General features: G+C 43.5%; 1 protein-coding gene across 1 annotated transcript in view; it reads right to left on the reverse strand.

Annotated features, from left to right (window-relative positions):
• Window positions 1–1,873: 1,873 nt before the first annotated feature.
• The window catches only part of PLEKHN1 (pleckstrin homology domain containing N1), a 40,527-nt gene continuing 23,690 nt past the window's right edge, over window positions 1,874–18,710 (reverse strand). The window contains exons 7-16 of the mRNA XM_069741806.1: window positions 17,201–17,347; window positions 15,422–15,502; window positions 14,384–14,459; window positions 13,375–13,529; window positions 12,875–13,063; window positions 11,847–12,101; window positions 10,291–10,422; window positions 7,926–8,156; window positions 6,745–6,793; window positions 1,874–3,206 (exon numbers count right to left, since the gene is read on the reverse strand). Of these exons, the coding sequence (XP_069597907.1) occupies window positions 2,986–3,206; window positions 6,745–6,793; window positions 7,926–8,156; window positions 10,291–10,422; window positions 11,847–12,101; window positions 12,875–13,063; window positions 13,375–13,529; window positions 14,384–14,459; window positions 15,422–15,502; window positions 17,201–17,347 (1,536 nt within the window). The 3' untranslated portion in view covers window positions 1,874–2,985. The remainder of the gene's footprint in view (window positions 3,207–6,744; window positions 6,794–7,925; window positions 8,157–10,290; window positions 10,423–11,846; window positions 12,102–12,874; window positions 13,064–13,374; window positions 13,530–14,383; window positions 14,460–15,421; window positions 15,503–17,200; window positions 17,348–18,710) is intronic.

Genomic DNA, 18,710 nt, shown 5'->3' on the forward strand with positions numbered 1-18,710 from the left:
ATTATCCTCCCCGTTCCCAGGCCTCGTCATGTCACAGTAAGACGTCTCTTCCTCTGAGGCGTCAGCACATCCGAGGGCCATTATTACAGAAAGGCCGAGGTACAGTTTCACCCCCGTGTGTGTATGTCAGGCAGAGGTCAGATTTCATTTCATTCAGAAGAATTTTTTTCCTCAAGTTTTCAAAGAAAAAATATAATTTTACCTCACATTCGTTGTACATATGAGGGCCCAATCTCTAAAACGTTAATTAAAAAAAAAATCATTATGCACCAACTTTTTTCTAATCTCCTGACTTCGGATGAGTAGAAGTTTGGACTCTAGTACACGACCTGAGCTTTATTGCAAAGTTTGGTTCTGGTACCAGAACCCCATTGAAAATACTGGGGAACCAGGCTTTTGAGCTGGAAAATTCTCTCTCTCTCTCTCTCTCTCTCCAACGGACTCCCTGGAGAAGCCTGTGTCCGCTGTGAAACGGTGAACACTAAGGCCGAGGTCACACTTGCGAGTCCAATGCGAGAAACTCGCACATCAATATCCGGCACTGCCGCCGGCACTCGGGACCGGAGCATTCAGCTGCATAGAAATACATGTAGCCACATGCACCGGGCGGCAGTGCCGGGTATTGATGCGAGACACTGGCACGAGTTTCTCGCATTGCCCTCGCAAGTGTCACCCTGGCCTAATTGTCTGGCACGAATGCCAAACTTTTAATTCTCTACTCCTGATACCTCCTTGGTCTTTGCGTGGCGCTGTTCCTCCTGTCAAACCTCCTAGAAATGCAGAGCCACATGGCTCTTAACCTTGCCTTAATTAATAGGGAGACGCTGCAATCGGCGACGACAGGGTCAGATGGTGTAGGAACAAGAGGAACCAGCGTCAACTTATTTATACATTTCCAGAGGGAAAACTGGGGGGTAGTACCATGTAGAGAGCAAGGGTGGGCAATCAATTATCCTGAGGGGTCACATGAGAGATCACGACTGTTGGAGGGCTAAAATTAGTTGAGCTAGAGATATATAATCGCCAGATGGGACTTCAGGCCGCTGTCCCTCGAATCCAATAAGACAGTGGTCCCCAACTCCGGCCTCGAGGGCCGCCAACAGTGCAGGTTTTCAGGATTTCCTTAGTATTGCACAGGGGTTGGAATCATCACCTGTGCAGATGATCACATTACCACCAATGCAATACTAAAGAAATCCTGAAAACCTGCACTGTTGGCGGCCCTCGAGGCCTGGAGTTGGGGACCCCTGCAATAAGGCATCGCGGCAGTGTCACTCGCGCCTGTGCAAGAGACATTCACGTCACCGCTATTCCCACGCATGCGCAGTAACAGCCACAACTGCACGCTCTACCTGCTCAGATGTTAAATTTCAGCGCACTCCCGATGCGATAGCATCAGGCCTATTTCTAGTTAATATATTATTATTATTTTATATTATTTTTGCATGACTTAATATTGAGCAAATTAAAGTATGCCAACAACGGGCCGAACTGGAAAATAAAGGTTTGGTTGTTTGTTTGTTTTTTGTTTTGTTTTTTTAACCTGGTACAAATGTTGCTGTTCACCTGAACCCTACAATTTATTTCATTCCTGCACTATGACCCCATCTCTTCCCTATGTATAAATCCAGGCTTTAGCCAACTGGGTTTTGTCCTTCAGAAGACGCCCACATAGAAGAGTTTAAGGCAACACCCACTTAGTATAATAAAAAAAATAAAAAAAATTCAGGGAAGAAAAGGCCAGATCTCAGGAACGGAGAGGAGAAAACAAAAACAAAAAAAGCCAATTGAGAACAGCAGCATTTGCATGAAATATAAATAAAAAAAAATGTAATTTTTGCAAGTGGTAATACAAAGATAAATCATACACATGCCCAGAGGGGTGAGATTTTTATTTTAAAAAGTTAAAAAGGTATAATATTTCCGGAAGTTAAAAAAAAACAAAAACCCCACCCTCAAAATTCCTATTCATACAAAATATATACAGCCCTAACAGTGCAACCATTCTTAATAAATACCGCCTTACGTTAAATAGGTTTAACAATACGACCCTATAAACCAGTATAAAAAAGGGCATTGTGGCCTAAATATTAAACCAAATATTATTATAAATACTTATATTAACAGTGTAAACCAGCCAGCATAGCTCACGAGACAAAGCCTGGCAGAGAGGAACATAAATGCTACGACGTTAACACCTAGAACCCAGGGATCTATCAGTCGAAGATGCCAGGTGCATACTGTACGCCAATGAGGGTGGGGTCCGAGACCTCCTTACAACATCTCTGTTAACTTCTGCGTTCGTTCCAGTGCTGGCAGGACTTTCCAAAACTCAAAAATAGTGTTTGCACGGAGGACAGTTGTTTTATAAAACGCTATCCATAACGTAATTTTAACCTTGTGGGACCCTGATGCAAAATTTTCAAAGGCCCCACAAACTATCACGGGTGTTTAATAGTACTAGGGTCTTCTCATATGGACCAAAAGGAAACTTTGGGGTCTAATGCACTCTAATTATACTCCTTTCCCTCGTACGGGGGGTGAGGAGTAATTTGTACCAAAAGAAGGTAACCTTGAATAAGGCTCAGCCATCAAAACAAAAAATTTGTCTTTTCACAAGTTAAACATCTAATACCAAAATTGTGGCTCACGCATCTTTGTAATCTGCAGCAGTTGCATAGTAAATGTAAAGAAACCAAGCCCTTTCGGAAACAAGTAGCACCCACAATCGTCTCATTTTCTCCTTTGCAATGTTGGTAGGAGGCTCCCAAGACCGTACGAAGAGCTCCCTAATCTAGAAGTCCTCTTCGAACATCGCTAAATACTGGCGGCGCGGAGAGACCACTCAACGCCGCGGCTCATGAAGGTACCAACTCCATTAGGCAGCGCTGATCCAGAACAATGTGTGAACCAGCATTAAAGAAAGCAGCAATGAGTTTTTCACAAAAGCCTGGACAATATCTCCAGTGCTGGAGTCTCTTTTATTTACAGCCACCGACTAGGAACAGTCTTGCCTTGGATGCCTGGGAAACAGTGCCCGGGATAAGAGGGTGCTGAAAACTGCTTGTGGCCCTTTTCTTTGACTTCATAGTCCCAAATGTTATCGTAACTGAAGTCACTCTGGAAACTTTGCAGCTCTGCGTAATCGTGATCCAATGACTCTGTCTGTAGACTGCTTGAAGATGGTAGGTCAAACATCTCTTCCACTAGAAAAGGAGGAAAGAACAAGTGAGAAGGTAGGAATCAATGGTTACAGAAACAGGGTATTAAAGTGGCCATAGACCTTCAATAGTTGTCTGCTGAATGTTCATTAGCAGAAATGGGCAAATTAGAAAGATAAAGTTCAGGGTCCATACTGGGCCAGAATTCCATATTACTGTTTGGGTTCGGCAGCCCAAACTAAGCTTGTTGAAAGGCCGCAGTGCAGCCAATCGATAAGCTTTACTGTGTGGATACTTCCAGCTCAAATCACAACCATGTCAAGTATTAGCATGGCTGCGATTGGCCGGCACACTTAAAAAAATAAAATAAAAAATACAAACACTAGGTCTCATCTATTTTTGACAACCAGCACAAGCAAAACAGACAGCTGCAGGCTGCAACTCTCAGCTTTAGCTTGGCTGGTTATCTAAAATTGATGGATCCCTGCGCTTTTTAAAAAAAATTATTGAAATAATTTAAAAACCTGGTGCGGGGTCCCCCCTTAATTTTTGATAACCAGCCAAGGTAAAGCAGACAGCTCAGGGCTGTTATTCTCTGACTGGGCAGGGGCCATGAATATTGATAAAAATAGCAGCCTGCAGCCACCCCAGAAAAAACACATACATTAGCTGTGCCAATTCTGGCACTTTGCCCCACTCTTACTACTTGCCATGGTGTAGTGGCAAGTGGGGTAATAGTTGTGGGGTTGATGTCAGCTGTTTTATGACATCAAGCCCAGGGGTTAGTAATGGAGAGAAGTCTATGAGACATTACTACCGTAACCCAATAGTCAAATTTAGTAAAAACAGAGACAGAGTAAAGTCCTCTATTTGAAATTAAAAAAATACTCCCCGACACTCTTTTACCCATTTATTGAGCAAAAAGAAAAAAGTTATGCTCACCTTTCGGCCAATAATCCAAATTTTTGGGTGAGCAGTGCCATCAGTGATGCGACTTTTCAACACTCCAGCCAAGATATAGCGTGAGTGTGAGAACACGGCTGCAGTTAGACCAGGGGTGATGTCATTAAAGTTACCACTGGCCACTGCAACCGCGTTCTCACACTCCACTCAGTGTCTCCCGGCTGGCATAGTGAGAGGTTGCATCACTCCTTACACCGCTCACCACCTGTCTGGATTGTCATGGGTTTAATGGATCAGAGGAAAGGTGATTAGAACCTTTTTTATTTTTCTTGGAATACTGTCTTTATTAGACTATGGGGTTAGCAATGGAAGTGTCTGATTGATGCCTCTCCATTACTAACCCAGGGGCTTGATTTCAGCGGCCATAAAACAGCTGACATGACCTCCAAAACTATTACCTCACTTGCCACCGCACCAGGGAAAGTGGGAAGAGCCAGGCAAAGCACCAAAATTGGCGCATCTAATGAATGTGCCATTTCTGGGATGGCTGCGGGCTGCTATTTTTAGGCTGGGGAGGGATAATATCCATGGCCCCTTCCCAGTCAGAGAATACCAGCGCCCAACTTTCTGCTTTAGCATAGCTGGTTATCAAAAATAAGGGAGCCACACACTTATTATTGTAATTATTTAAATAATTTTTTAAAAACGGCATAAGGACCCCTCTATTTTTGATAATTAGCCAATTTAAAACTGACAGCTGAGAGCTAAAGCCCACAGCTGTTGGTTTTGCCTGCGCTGGTTGTCAAGAATAGAGATGGGTCCCACAACACTATTTTGTTTTCTTTGTTTGGTAAATATACAGGCGCCGGCTGGTGAATACACTCGTCATCGCACACCTGCTCTGTTATCAGCGAGACCAGGCGTACGATGATGAGAGTACTCCATCAGCCGACACCAGTGACCGGCGATAACCTTCTCACCACCAGTCACAGACTGCTGGCTCACATGTGTGTGACCACATGGTCCATGTCTGCCATTTTTTTGTTGCGCTGTCATACAAATGACAGAGTGGTAAACACAGGATGTTCGGGCCCCTCATTCATTTGAAGGGGTTCAGGGGTTCAAGTACCATTCTGGTACCTGAACCAAATATTTTTTTTGGTTCAGGTAGCAGAACATCCACAGGTCCGCCCATCACTACTCATTAGGAAGGCTAATAAAAAATAATAATAAAAAAAAAGTAGAAATTTAAAAAAAGGGAGGCAGAGATGGGAAGAAAAAAAAGAAAGACGAGCTACTGCTAACCATCACCTGAGGGCAATTAATCTCCTTGAAAACAAAAATATTTGGCATAATTATTTAACATGCCCAGTCCTAATTCCCCCAGCTAAATTGTACATGGGAGGAGTAAAAAGATTCCTATACTCATTAGATGAACATCAGCCAATCTCGGCAACATCAACAGGTTTAGCCAAAAGTGTAACGTATATGTGATCCCCTGGCAGATGATGCTGGAGGGATAAGGACCCGGTCTCTCGAGCCCCTTGTTCCCTGAGAAATAAGATGTCTGGCAGTGGCTCTCGGCAAAGTGAGCGCTCCTGTGTATGTGAGAGTCATGAGAGATGGCTAATGATTGTCGGAATCATCCTTCAGCCAACGGCCGAGTATGATGGGAAGATAGCATACAATACAGTCCGAAAAGCAAAGAAATGAGCGGCACTGCCCCCAACACTCGGGTCCTTGTTAGACCAACTTCGGGTGGTAACAAATATGTTACTAGATGTCACTCTCCAACGACCGTAATAACATGGGACTTCGGGTGCTCTTCAGAAATGACAGTCTATTGTCCACAAATTCTTAAAAAGAGAAAACGAAGGCACTCACCGGTCTTCCAAAAGATTCCTTTATTAACACCAACTCCAGATAAAATTCATGGCCGGGGGAGAGGGAGCCGAAGCTCGTGTGAGCAGAGGGGGACGACAGCCGTTTCGACCTGTGCCTGCGCTTCTACGGGACCCGTAGAAGCGCAGGCACAGCGCAAAATGGCCGTCGTCCCCCTCTGCTCACACGAGCTTCGGCTCCCTCTCCCCCGGCCATGAATTTTATCTGGAGTTGGTGTTAATAAAGGAATCTTTTGGAAGACCGGTGAGTGCCTTCGTTTTCTCTTTTTAAGAATGATGGGAAGATGCTTTACATGGTCAACTGTACACTCGAGCAAGCATCTTCTCAAAAACCTTACTTCAGTGGCTACAGGTATAAAAGCCAAAAGCTCTTGACTACTGGCTGCATATAAAATAATAGTCACAACCCATCAATTTAATTTCAAATCCTCGGCACAGGCTGCAAAATATTTTTTTTCTTCTTCTAAAAACTGCTCCACCCTGGTCCACAGGCTGCATCTGGAATTGCAGCTCAGCTCTTTTCACCTGCAGATTTCAGTTCTGTCCCCTCTGGCAGCGACTGTGCACAGATTGGTAAAAGGTGGTTCAATGACGGGTTTAGACTCGCTGGCAAGAGGGAAGACGTCGCTACAAATCTTACTCATTGCATCATTTCTGCAATCACAGAACAGTAAATCTATCACTGTCGAGCCCGACAACCGGAACGGAGTTAGAACTCGGGTGTCTGAACTCCCTTCCTTATCTGCCGCGATCACAATCACGACGGTTTAGAACATTACCTTCATTGTTGCGTTGAGAAAAGGACATCTCTGCCTTCACCGAGGAGATCTAGAAAAATAAATAAATAAATCAGTTACTAGAAAGACCAAATTCAGATCCAAAGTGACCTCATCCGCCACAAACTCACGTCTGTTTCTACCACTTCTATTTTGTGGTTAGAAAAGTCATTACTGCCAATAGGAAATTCAAGACCACAAAGGTGCGAGCGAATAATTGAAGGTTGTCTGGTTCGTAAAAAAAAAAAAAAAAAAAAAAAAAATTTTAATTTATTTAATTTTTTACACAGGACACTTTCTTCAGTCTGTGGAGAGGCTAAAACAGTGATTTGGACTAGTGGTTCCGGTTTTATTTTTTTTTTTTTATTTTTAATTTATTTTAATTTTGCCTTTTTGACATTGCACTCCCCAAAAAGGTCCTAAAAGTCCTTTGGGGGGCAATTCAACATTTAAATAGATTACAGCAGATTGTCTCTGCAACTGGGGCTGGTATATCCCCAGTAAGGGGGCAAATTAAGCCTCGTGCCTTCACTACGAAGCTGATCTGGTGGACCCAGTGAGATCTGCTCCTTCCCCACCCCCCAAGCATCACATTAATCACTAGAAAGGGAGAAACATACACTGTAAATATATGCAGCAATCAGGAAGGCAGCGATGGTAATGAACCATCTCTGCCTTCTCTATCTGCATAATGTCTGTGCAGCTGCAGACTCTGGATTGACATTCGAAAATGTCAGTGCAGAGTCATGTGCGGACCGGCCTGACAAGTATTTCTGCAGCTTTTTGCTCTGCTTTTTTTATGCAAATTAAAAGCGGCTTTTACAGTATCAGCAAAAGATATAAGGTTTTCAGAAATCTCATACACAATTTTTCCTTGCCAAATTCAAGAACTGAAGCTTTTTTTTTTTTTTTTTTTTAAATCTGCAACGTGTCGATTTCAGCGTTTTTGCAGCATTTTGTTCACCAATACAAAAGTAATGAGAGAGTGAAAAAAAACGCTGAAAAAAAAACAAGGAGAGCAGGTTTTGGCTGCAGAAAAAAAAATGCACAGTGTGAACATAGCCTTAAGACATCGGAATATCTACTACTTGCGGACCACCCATTCGTGGGCATGAATTTGAAGACTCCCAATTCCCAATATTTCCAATATAGAACGACGTTCCATTAAGAGGTAAAGGACTTACACTTTTAAAGAAAGGAGTCTGTGCAGCGGGGACCAGTCTGCTGTGCAGGGAGGTGTCCGGCTCGCTGTTCCTGTGCAGCACGGGTTTCACGAGCTGTTGGCTACTCTTCACCGGATGGGAATAAATCTTCTGTAATGGCGGATGTACATGGTGGCTCACGTGGAATAATCCATTGGTCTTCAGGTTTGAGGCATGGATCTCATTCTGGTTTGCCGTTAGGCTTCTTAGAAGCTTCAAGGAATCATTCAGAGAAAGAAAATGATTTCCATATTAGACTATAAATAGGCAAAAAAAACTTTAAAAAGTTCAGCAATTTTCAATTTTCCAATGAATAAAGAGAGATGCACATACAAGGCCACCAGCTCCTTTTAAGAAGCTGCTGCTCTTCATCCATCAGACATTTAGGACATTCCATAGATCAGCCCTAAGTGTTTAAAATGGGGATACCATGTTTTTTTTTTTTGTTTTTTTCTTCTTATATGCTTGACAAAGACCGTGATGTGAGGTCGAAATGTTGTGCAGCACCCCAGGGTCCTGGTCGTTGCAGTAATATTCTCCTCTAGGGGGGAGTGATGTTACGTTTGAAGGCAATAAAGGAGATCTCTTTACAAGGTGTCACAAACATGCAACAGTTCACACTCCAGTCCACCAGGGGGAGCTATGCTCCTATTTAATAGGGCACTCTTCACAATTAGGTAAAACTGGTGGTCTGGATAGGAAGTGAGGCAGAAGCTGGCTGGGCTTCACCCAGTGAGCTGCTAGCAGAGCTCTGCTCAGATAGTGGGTCCCTGACAGGGATGGGATCCTGTCAGAGGCCTAGACAGAAGGCCACGGAGCTGCGCCTGCCTCACGTGCGGCAGCATCCAAAGAAAGAGACATTGAAAGAGAACTGTATTGTAGAGGGTGAGAAAGAAGTCATAGCAAAAGGAGAGGAAACCAGAAGGAGTTCTACCCTGCACAGGCTGCCTCCTTCTGAGGCGCAGGATCCGGTAGCCGGAACACCGAGGGAGCAACAGTCCTTTATGCCTTGCTCCAGAGACCAGCAGGACAGCGAATTCCACGTTACCTGCCCGCCAGGAGGCACGGTGGCAACTTGTGGAGGCTGGTGCATGCTAGAGTCCCTGTAAAAAGCCTCTGGCCATCAGTCATAAGGGTTTGTCCTATCCATCCGGGGGACAGAGAGAGACAACATCTAGAACATCTGCAATAGTTGTGAGGACCTTATGAGAAGCTCAGCAGTAAGGTACTACAACACCCAGGCGCTAGAGGAAGGCTACTGATTTCCACCTGGATAAGGGGACTCTGGACTTGCCTCCAAACCGGCCGGACTCTGCCTGCCCTGTGATCTGGTGCTCTGGACTGTGGACGCTGAAGTCTTCAGTAAAAAGGTAAAGAGACTGCAACCTTGTGTCCTCGTTCTTCACTGCGCCTCACACCATCCACCATCTACACTCTGGGAAGCCCTAGGGACACTTCACCTGTGGGAAGGTATACCATCTGGCTGCCACATCACCCCAGCGGACCCATAAGCAGCGTTGGTCACCCTGACCGAATACCACAGGTGGCGTCACGAACGTTATACCTTTAAAGACCTTTCCCCCCTTTTACATGGACGTCCCTAGGGCCACGGACCGGGTCAGCCACCGTTACAACCCCCTCGAGAACCGAAGGACCCAGTACCGAGTAGCCCGCTGCCCTACGGGGGCGATCCAGTTGCACCACTTGGTGCAGGATTAAAGCCCACAATTTTTCCTTGAACTGGAGTGCTGCTTGACTTTTTTTTCCATAATATATATTATATATACATATAAACATATATACTCTTGGAGCTCAGAGAAAGATATAATAGTTATTTTGCTCTTGGATCTCAGATATATAGATATCTATATAGATACATAGATATATCTCGCTCTCTTTAGCCCTAAATACATTAATTTTATGAAAAATTGACATGTAATGCTTTATTTCCCCAGGGGTGGCGCTGTAGGAAAATGGAACACCTGCTGATCACTGTGTATACCAGCAACGGGGCAGTCTTATGATTGGCTGATGATGGGACCTGTCTAACTAATGCACAGACCTAAGGCCATCATAAGACCAACACATATGGCCATGGATAAGATCGTGTGCCACAAGTAAATAATGGCCAGGTCAGTAAAACACTATAAATCACCGTCAACATCCCCGCAGAGTTTTCAGGTTGCTTTTATAGCCATTTTTTGCTGGATACAATGGCAGCCTTACATTTACTTTTATGACTTTACTAAACATCATAACATTTTACAAGCGTGCCCTGAAGCCCCAGGATCGCCGGACGGCCCCATTACTCATCTTACACATTTATTTTGCGGCTTTTGACACTCACCTCTTCCACGAAATTGCTACTGCTACTTGTTTGGCCGGTTGGCGTATATGGCTCAGCGTACAGCGAGGACAGTGCTGGGTTGTTGGGCTGAGAGATAGATTGCTGGCTGTCTGCGAGGCTCCATCTGTTTAACTGAGAGCAGGAAAAAGGAACGTCCCGTTATAGGTGGTCATCAGCAACCATCATTACCAGCACACACATCATTATCTGCTTAAATTAAATCTCCACCTCCCCCTGTACAATGACTAATAACACCACCAATTGCTAATAGTGGATCTTGTGTTATCTGCTGTATATAGAGGTGTTATCAATCATTGTACAGGGGGAGGAGGTGAGCTGTGACATCACCTATTGTAAATAATGGATCCTGTGTTATCTACTGTATATAGAGGTGTTATCAGTCAATGTACAGGAGGAGGTGAGCTGTGACCACCTATTGTGAATGGTGGATACTGTGTTATCTACTGTATATAGAGGTGTTAACACAGGATCCACCATTCACAATAGGTGATATCACAGCTCACCTCCTCCTGTACAATGACTGACTACACCTCTATATACAGTAGATAACACAGGATCCACCATTCACAATAGGTGATGTCACAGCTCACCTCCTCCTGTACAATGACTGATAACACCTCTATATACAGTAGATAACACAGGATCCAGCATTCACAATAGGTGATATCACAGCTCACCTCCTCCTCCTGTACAATGACTGATAACACCTATATACAGTAGATAACACAGGATCCACCATTCACAATAGGTGATGTCACAGCTGAGCCATTAATGGCAAGTCAGTTTTTGCTGTTTATGTTGATGTAGCTGCTCAAAACTTTTTGTTAGGAGTCTAGAGCCTAAAAAGCAACTGTAGTCATCTTGTGCTTCACTCAGGAAAGAGCGCCCTGTGTGGACACGCCATCAGCGCTGTGTGTGAAGAAGCCATTTAACCACTTGCTTAAATAACTAAACCAGCCCCGTTGTCCATGATAACCAATGTATAGACACAAGAGGGCTGGCTTAGCTATGAAAACGAGCAAGTTAATCAGGATTGATGACGAGTCAACACAAAGAACTCTTCTGTGCCGAGCACAAACCTGGAAGTGGAGAGTTTGGGACTGGAGCAGATTATTATAGGGGTCTAAATATGTATTTATACTAGAAAGCTGTAGAGATCTCCAGGAGGTGATCCAGGAGCCCAATGATTGAGTAAAGCACAAGAATGAACTTCTTAAGTGACGTGAACTATTTAAGAGTCAAATTTGATTTGAGCTTTAAGTAAAAATATAATAATAATAATTGCACGGTAATGCAGAACTGGTAAAACAATGCCATCATTACATGAAGATACTGGAGGAGGATCAGGACTGGTAATTTGCACCAAGATCATTAAAATAATAACATCACGTGCAAAATGAGTCTTTGTAAGGAATTTGGGAGGCTCTTTAATAGCAGGGTGGACTCCGCTCGCCGTCAAATTCCTTGTTTGCACGTCGTCAGTACATTTCACACCAGCTAAAGTCAAAACGACGAAGGAAGCTGATAACACCTACCATCTCCTGTGGGGTCACCGTGGCGTGTGGTTTCTGGTAGGAGTACGGCTCTTTGTAGAGGGGAGACAGGACGTCTTCACTTGGGGTCTCTGGGATAAGTCCAAATCCTGTGTTTTCTATGTCGTAAGTGTTCGACATCGTGGACGGGATTTGCAGACATAAGTTTTTCTTCCCTTTGGACCCCCGGATGCTGCCACCTCTGTGAAGATCACTTGGACCATGTGGTCCTCCGTGCCAGTTCGGATTTCCCGAGCACTTAAACGGTTAAAGGGAAAATGTCAGAATTTTGTGTCTAAAAGCTTTATATGCGAGTAGAGTCTGGTCGTCATGCAATAGTGAAGTTCTTCTGTCTCCATTCACAAAGCGCTAGCGCCTGCCTTCACCTGAAGCAAGCGGAGCCAGCTCAGATTGCTGCTGTTTACTATTATGGATAATAGCTGGAGAGAGTAGAGATGAGCGAACCCAAACATAAGGTGATTGGGGTTCGCACAGAACAGTTCGCGTTCGGTGGTTAATGTCGAACATGGACTTCTTACGGAAGTCCGTTGCAATGTTCGGAGATCCGGGGAAAGGGAAACGGAGGGAGAACTTAAGTCAAACGTTCAGGTCATCATTGCTTTAAATTGGCTTTGGGTTCAACTTCTGGTCCCCGAACAGAACTTTGGAATAAAGTTTGGGTAGGGTACCAGAACCTGAAGTTCGACAAGTCTGCTCTTCCCTACTAAAGAGTAGAATTGACCTGTAGAAGGCACGGTTACTATTATGGGTATATAGATATGGGGTAATATCTGTATCTGTAGAAGTGCAGCTCCAATTGTAGCACAGGACCCTGGTATCACCCTAGACACGGACACCATCAGGAGATCTATGCAAGCAGCTTTCGAAAAGGCGACCTGTAGCTTCCCTAGTAAGATGTACATTAGGTTTCTCACCAATATAAGTCTTTCAGGAGTGATAACCATTACAGAAGACTTCTCACCATTAATGATGCAATAATTAACGTTCTTAATAAATTCTAGGAAACTCACATGCACCGGCTGTGAATATCCAGGTGACAGCGGATCCTCCGGCAGGTTCTGCTCGCCCAGTATGGTGTAGGACTGTCGGTCGGATCCCTGAGTATTGCTGTTGGAGTGTGGATTTGGCAGCTTCCCCCCTGATGCCCAGGATTTTGTTCGTCCGTCTGAGGTCAACGAGCTACGGCAGCTAGCTGTCACCTGGAGGAAGAAAAACAAAAATATAATAATTTCAAACAAAAGCCAACTACATTGCAACCTTTTGGAATGACCGCCAAAAATTGAACTGTAGTCTTCTAGGAATGGTGGTCTTCAGAAAGAAAATGGCCAATATGCATAATATATGGTAAAAATGAAAGCCCAGTCTGGGGAAGGGTCTTATACCATATCAAACAGAAAACCATATAGGCGTTACTTTAAATTTTTGCGCCCCGTGAATACATGATAATAGCCGAAAGACCTCATCACATATATTGGATTCAATGAACGCCCTTTGGCAGGAGGCACCGTACCTGCTCATGGTGCGCCGAGTGTGATCCACAGAAGCTACTGGATCCCGATAGCGAGGAATCTCTGTTCTGCAGCTGAGCAATCTTTAGGTGATCGATCCACTCCTCATAATCCTGCTGATTGGGGCAGATCACCCGGATAGTGTTGATGTACCGTCCTAACATTGCATAGAAGAGATGAACATAAACTCATCAGTCATCTCCAATCTTGGATAAGTGCTAAACAAAACAAAATAAACAAAAACAACCACCATACAGCTGTCCAGCAGAAAATAACGAATGCATCCTAGGACTGTGGCTAGACAGATGTAGCAGCATGGTCATGCTTCATCGCAACGTCAAAGATGTGAATGTAGTCACATTTTCTCAGTTTGCCATTACAAGAATTTCTGGGTTTAGTTTTGTTAGAACTTGTATGGCACAGTAAGATCTCATCCAGACAGTCGTTTCTTCATGTGCATGTCCTGTCCATGTTTTTCACGTACCCATAGTCTATGGGGCTGCTCATATGTCCAAGAATAAACAAAAAAAAAAATAAGTTCTTGATCTCGGATCAAACCTTCCCATCATGATCTGTTACAAAAAAACAAAAAAACAAACAAAAACACACAACTACAACACGAACACTGTCTCACCCTAGAACTGTCCATTCTTTTTAATCATTAACGGGTGAATGCAGGTTGGAAATGTTGTTTTTTTTGGCATGTCCAAAAATAAAAAGGTTGCCGCAAGGATGGACACATTAACCAGAAAAAGGATGAAGATTTTTTTTTTTTTTACATACAAGGAAAAATGACCAAACGATGTCTGAACGAGGCCAATTTGCAGGATGCAATGCGACAACATTCACATTTACGGAAATAGCATGGTCATGCCACTCAACGTGCGCGTTAGCCAAAATCGATAGCCCTTGTCCAGGGCTTCAAGGCAGCAACAGGCAAGCAATGGCAGCCAAAAGTCCAGATACTTTGGGGAAAAAAAAACAGCAAAATGAAAAAGTTTGATATTTTACCTTCTAACAAGAATGAGGTCTTCAGTTTTTCATTGTCATCTGTAATCACCCGTACGGCTTTAAGTGGAAGTTCACCCTGCATTAATGAAAAAAAGAGGCAACATATGCAGTAGTTACAACATCGTACATATCACAACTAACACCGTGCGGAATAATTCCGCCTACAGGATGGTGAAGGGTTAATCGTTCGCATCGCCTATAATCTGGGTGTCATCTCTACCTGGTCAGGGTAATTTTGTAATTTTCTCTTGGCTTCCTGTTCCCACACCCACCTCTCCCGATAGTGTGACTCCACATCTCACCCACATTGACTCACAGCCAGCTCGTCTGGGTACAGACATGTACACGCAGCTCCCATCTGCCCCGCGGACGTACGTCACAGGCGTGCAAAAACAGTACGCAGCAGCCATGATAAGGAATGTATCACCGGTGCATACAAAATCCAGGTTTATAAAAACCAATGTGGACAGTAGTGTACTGTCCCAAACGTGAAGGTCGTTGAAATTTTACAAAATCAACCTGCCTTTCAAATTTTCACAGTAAATTTTCATTGCAAATTCAAAACATTTGCACAACTAAATCGACAGGGGTCTTTGTCACAGTCCATAATGGGTCAGTCCTGGGTGGTTGTACCCTTTAAATAAGGTTTCTTCAGAGCCCACAGGGTGGAAATGGCATAAAATAACCCACTGCAAAACTACCGATGTCCCCAAGGACAGTGGTCCTTGTTGACTGTAGTAATTACATCCTCTTTACTTACATGACCACTGCAGCCAATCACTAGCCTCAGCAATGCTCAGCACAAGACCATTGAGGCTATTGATTGGCTGCAGCAGTCACGTGAAAAGTCAGGACATCACTGCTGCAGACAAGTAAACCAAGACAGGGAACGATGGTGCTGGAGACCTGGGAATTTTTACATCTTATACTTTCTTACTCTCACGATTTAAAAAAAAAATTTTTGGGAGATGGGACAACCTTGTTAAGATGTGCACATTTTATTAGAAGAGTTCATAGGACAGAAATTACAGTTTTTACCTTGAAACTGAGGTTTTTTCCTTCTTCGGAAAGGATCACAAGGGTGGACGGGTACAAGACCAATACTCTGTCATTCAGCTCCTGCAGTAATAAATATTAGCAATTAATCGTAGGTACGGTATGTGTCAGTGATCGCCCCAAGGAGATGATTGCTGGTGAGGCGCCATGTTTTCACCTTTCCCTGTCCTCATGTATAACATAAGTCAGCCCGGTAGGATATTTGCCTCCTAGACATATTACCTGAACAGATGACTCAACTCCTGTGTAACTGAAGTCAACACAGAACAGCAAATGATGAAAAATGATTAGTGACGTGGTTGTTGTGACAAATGATACACAGATCTTTATCATCTTGTCCAAATACAGGACTATTGCACACACGTAGGGACGGATTTCCTGTACTTTCAATAAACCTTCCAGAGGTAGATCGTTTAGAAGGAAGGTAGAAGCTTTAGTCACATCATAATGGCTGCAAACGAGTGGGTAAAGTGTGTATGTTAGATGCCAAGACAGACAGGGAGATAACTTGGACCATTCTTTAGTCCCAAGCCTTCTGGATTCCTTTTTGACAGTTCAGACTATCGGCACCGCTTGCACCACTGGTCAGAATTGTGCGCTATGCCGCTTTCCCTCTGCAGTGCGGGAGGAGCACGGGGCACTGAAGTTTTCTGGTTTTTACAGCCAGTATCAAATTAATGCTTGAAAGCGCTGAACTCCTTGCCTATGCAACCATACCTTTACGGTAGGCTAAAGTGATGGTCCGTAAAATAGGCCACAAGCAGAAGGCTATTGAAAATTAAAAATCCCTTGGTCCTGGAGAACTCAGATGATTTTTAGTAAGAGGTAAATTACTAAATTGCAAGTTTTCAACCACCCCACACCCCAAATTGCAATTTTACTAGTGATGCGCGCAAATTGTCGATACTTAGGTTTGCCTAGGATGATTGGGTGTGCACAGAGCATCGCGGGTGCTCGAGTGACATGTTTGAGTCTCTACGGCCACGTTTTACGGCTCTTAGACAGCGAGGATTGCCTGACACACAAGGGCTATCCTCGCATGTTTTGTGGCTGTCTAACAGCCGTAAAACATGTGGCCGTGGGGACTCAAACATGTCACTCAAGCACCTGCAATACTCTGTGCATACCTGAGCACCCTTGGCAAACTCGAGTAACGAACACTTGCTCTCATCACTAAATTTTACCCATTTAAAACTTCCTTAATCTCACGCACACACTCTTCCTAAAAACACTGAAGCATGTATGGTTATGCTTGTGCCAAAAATTAAAAGTTTCCACAATTTGCACCTATTCTGGTGCAAATTTAAATTAATGTACTGGAACTGTAGTGGGGTCCTAACTCAGTCCCGTTCCATGCTACTTATGAGAAGTGACAAAAAAAATGCTAATTATTTAGCACAAATATAGCACGCACCAAAATTTGGCAAATGTTATCACCAGAAAAGTGGCAATAAATCACCCCAATAGCGTTTATGGTTTCTGCACAGGTTGTGTGTGGCATTACAGCTCCATTGAAGTGTGGCACAATTTATTTATTTTTTAGAAGAAAGCAGAAATATTTTTCTAATCCTGGAAAACCCTATAATGTTTCAATAAAAAAAAAAAAAACATTTAAAGTCTACAGCAATGGTCTCTAACCATTTTTAAAGCTACACCCCACCTGAGAAGCCAAAAGCCGTCAAGGCATGCTGGGAGTCATATTTTTACAAAAGCCAGAGATGGGTGTGAAAGCAGTGGTCTACAGAAACTTGGGATACAAACCTGGAATGGTAGGGTTTGGAGCTTCACCTTGGAGATACAACTGATGGCACCTAGAGATTCCCTCTGCGTCCCCTCCCAGTCCTGGACTGGCTGGCTTTGTACAGACTTGCGCAGTTCTGACTTATCCCAAATGTTTGCATTATTTACCTGAATGGGGGAGAAGTGAAGAACATCAAGACAATGCACCAATCACAAAAGAGAATTAGTCAAGGTTATAAATCTGTAATGCAATCCCATTGGCAGCTAGATGACTTCTTGCCCTTGGATCAGTGTTGTATAATCGGCACCTTTTTAAATCATATGGTAAAAGAAAGGATGAGGAAAAACATCTTTTATGTTGGTGACACGGTATACCTGGGTCTTGCTGATGAACTAATTCTTTAAGGAAAAAAGATGATGAAAACTGAAGAAGTCACAACAAGAAGCAGCTCTTGGCCTGGTAAGATGTTGTTATTGCAGACAATCAGGTGATCGAAACTCATGAATCCAAAGACAGATTGTTGGGCAGTCACCTTGTACTACGTCTCAGTACCGTATGCCTTCTATAAAATGCCATACAGAGTCTGTGCTATAATTTACCCAAACTGGTATTGAGACAGGCAAATTTTGGCAAACGAGTGTGCAAACACTTGCAATAAATGTAGGGCAGACAAGACTGGTCATACAAGAACCTCTCCAGATCATGTTGTAAGACATTTGTGGTAGACCACATAATAGATGCCACCCTAATTATACAAACTGCTACAGAAACTAATCTGTAAACCAGGGAGTATAACTATGGCTGGGATTTTCCTTGTCTGTTAGCCCATTAATATGCCATGTAGAAGTTGCAATGGGGTTTGTGGTGGAAAAGAGCCAGTTTGGACTCATGCCTGCCATCAACATGATATACACAGGACTCCTGAGCCAAAGAACAGGAGGAACTGGCCAGAATGGAGAGCAACAAGAAGTGGAATGTTTAGTTTTGGACACTAGTGGAGTAGAGGTTGAGGTCCTATCGGGATTTTTTTTATCATGGGTTTGCCTCTACTTTACATTCATGCCCAATTATACAATTTATACCCCAATTACAATAATTTTTCATTAGCTAATTGTTACGTTCTTGGGCAAATTTCAAACAGTGTATTACCGATTTACAGCCACGAGATCTGGCCCAAAGAAAGGTTTGATGATCACAACAGATAGCCTTGTAGATTATAGAGATGAGGCACTGGAATTTACCCCGATTTTATATATATATATGAAAAAAAAAAAAAATTGAGCGCACCATAATTTATATTTTTTGTGATCTGTTTTGGGTAAAACCAGCAAAATGACAGCTGGATGCTACTTTGCTTGATTGGGTCCGGGAAGGAATTATTCTCACCTTGCCTTCAATTTGCACTGATCTGTGATATCATGACATTTTAGGGTTTGATTAGTGCTGGAGACGCTGAACAATCCAGGTGTGGAAGACGGCACTGAAGACTGGGCCAAAGGAAAACCAGATTGAGGTGGCGCTGCAGGACAG

The sequence above is a fragment of the Ranitomeya imitator genome, chromosome 10 (assembly GCF_032444005.1).
Source record: "Ranitomeya imitator isolate aRanImi1 chromosome 10, aRanImi1.pri, whole genome shotgun sequence".
In the NCBI taxonomy this organism is placed as follows: Eukaryota; Metazoa; Chordata; class Amphibia; order Anura; family Dendrobatidae; genus Ranitomeya; species Ranitomeya imitator.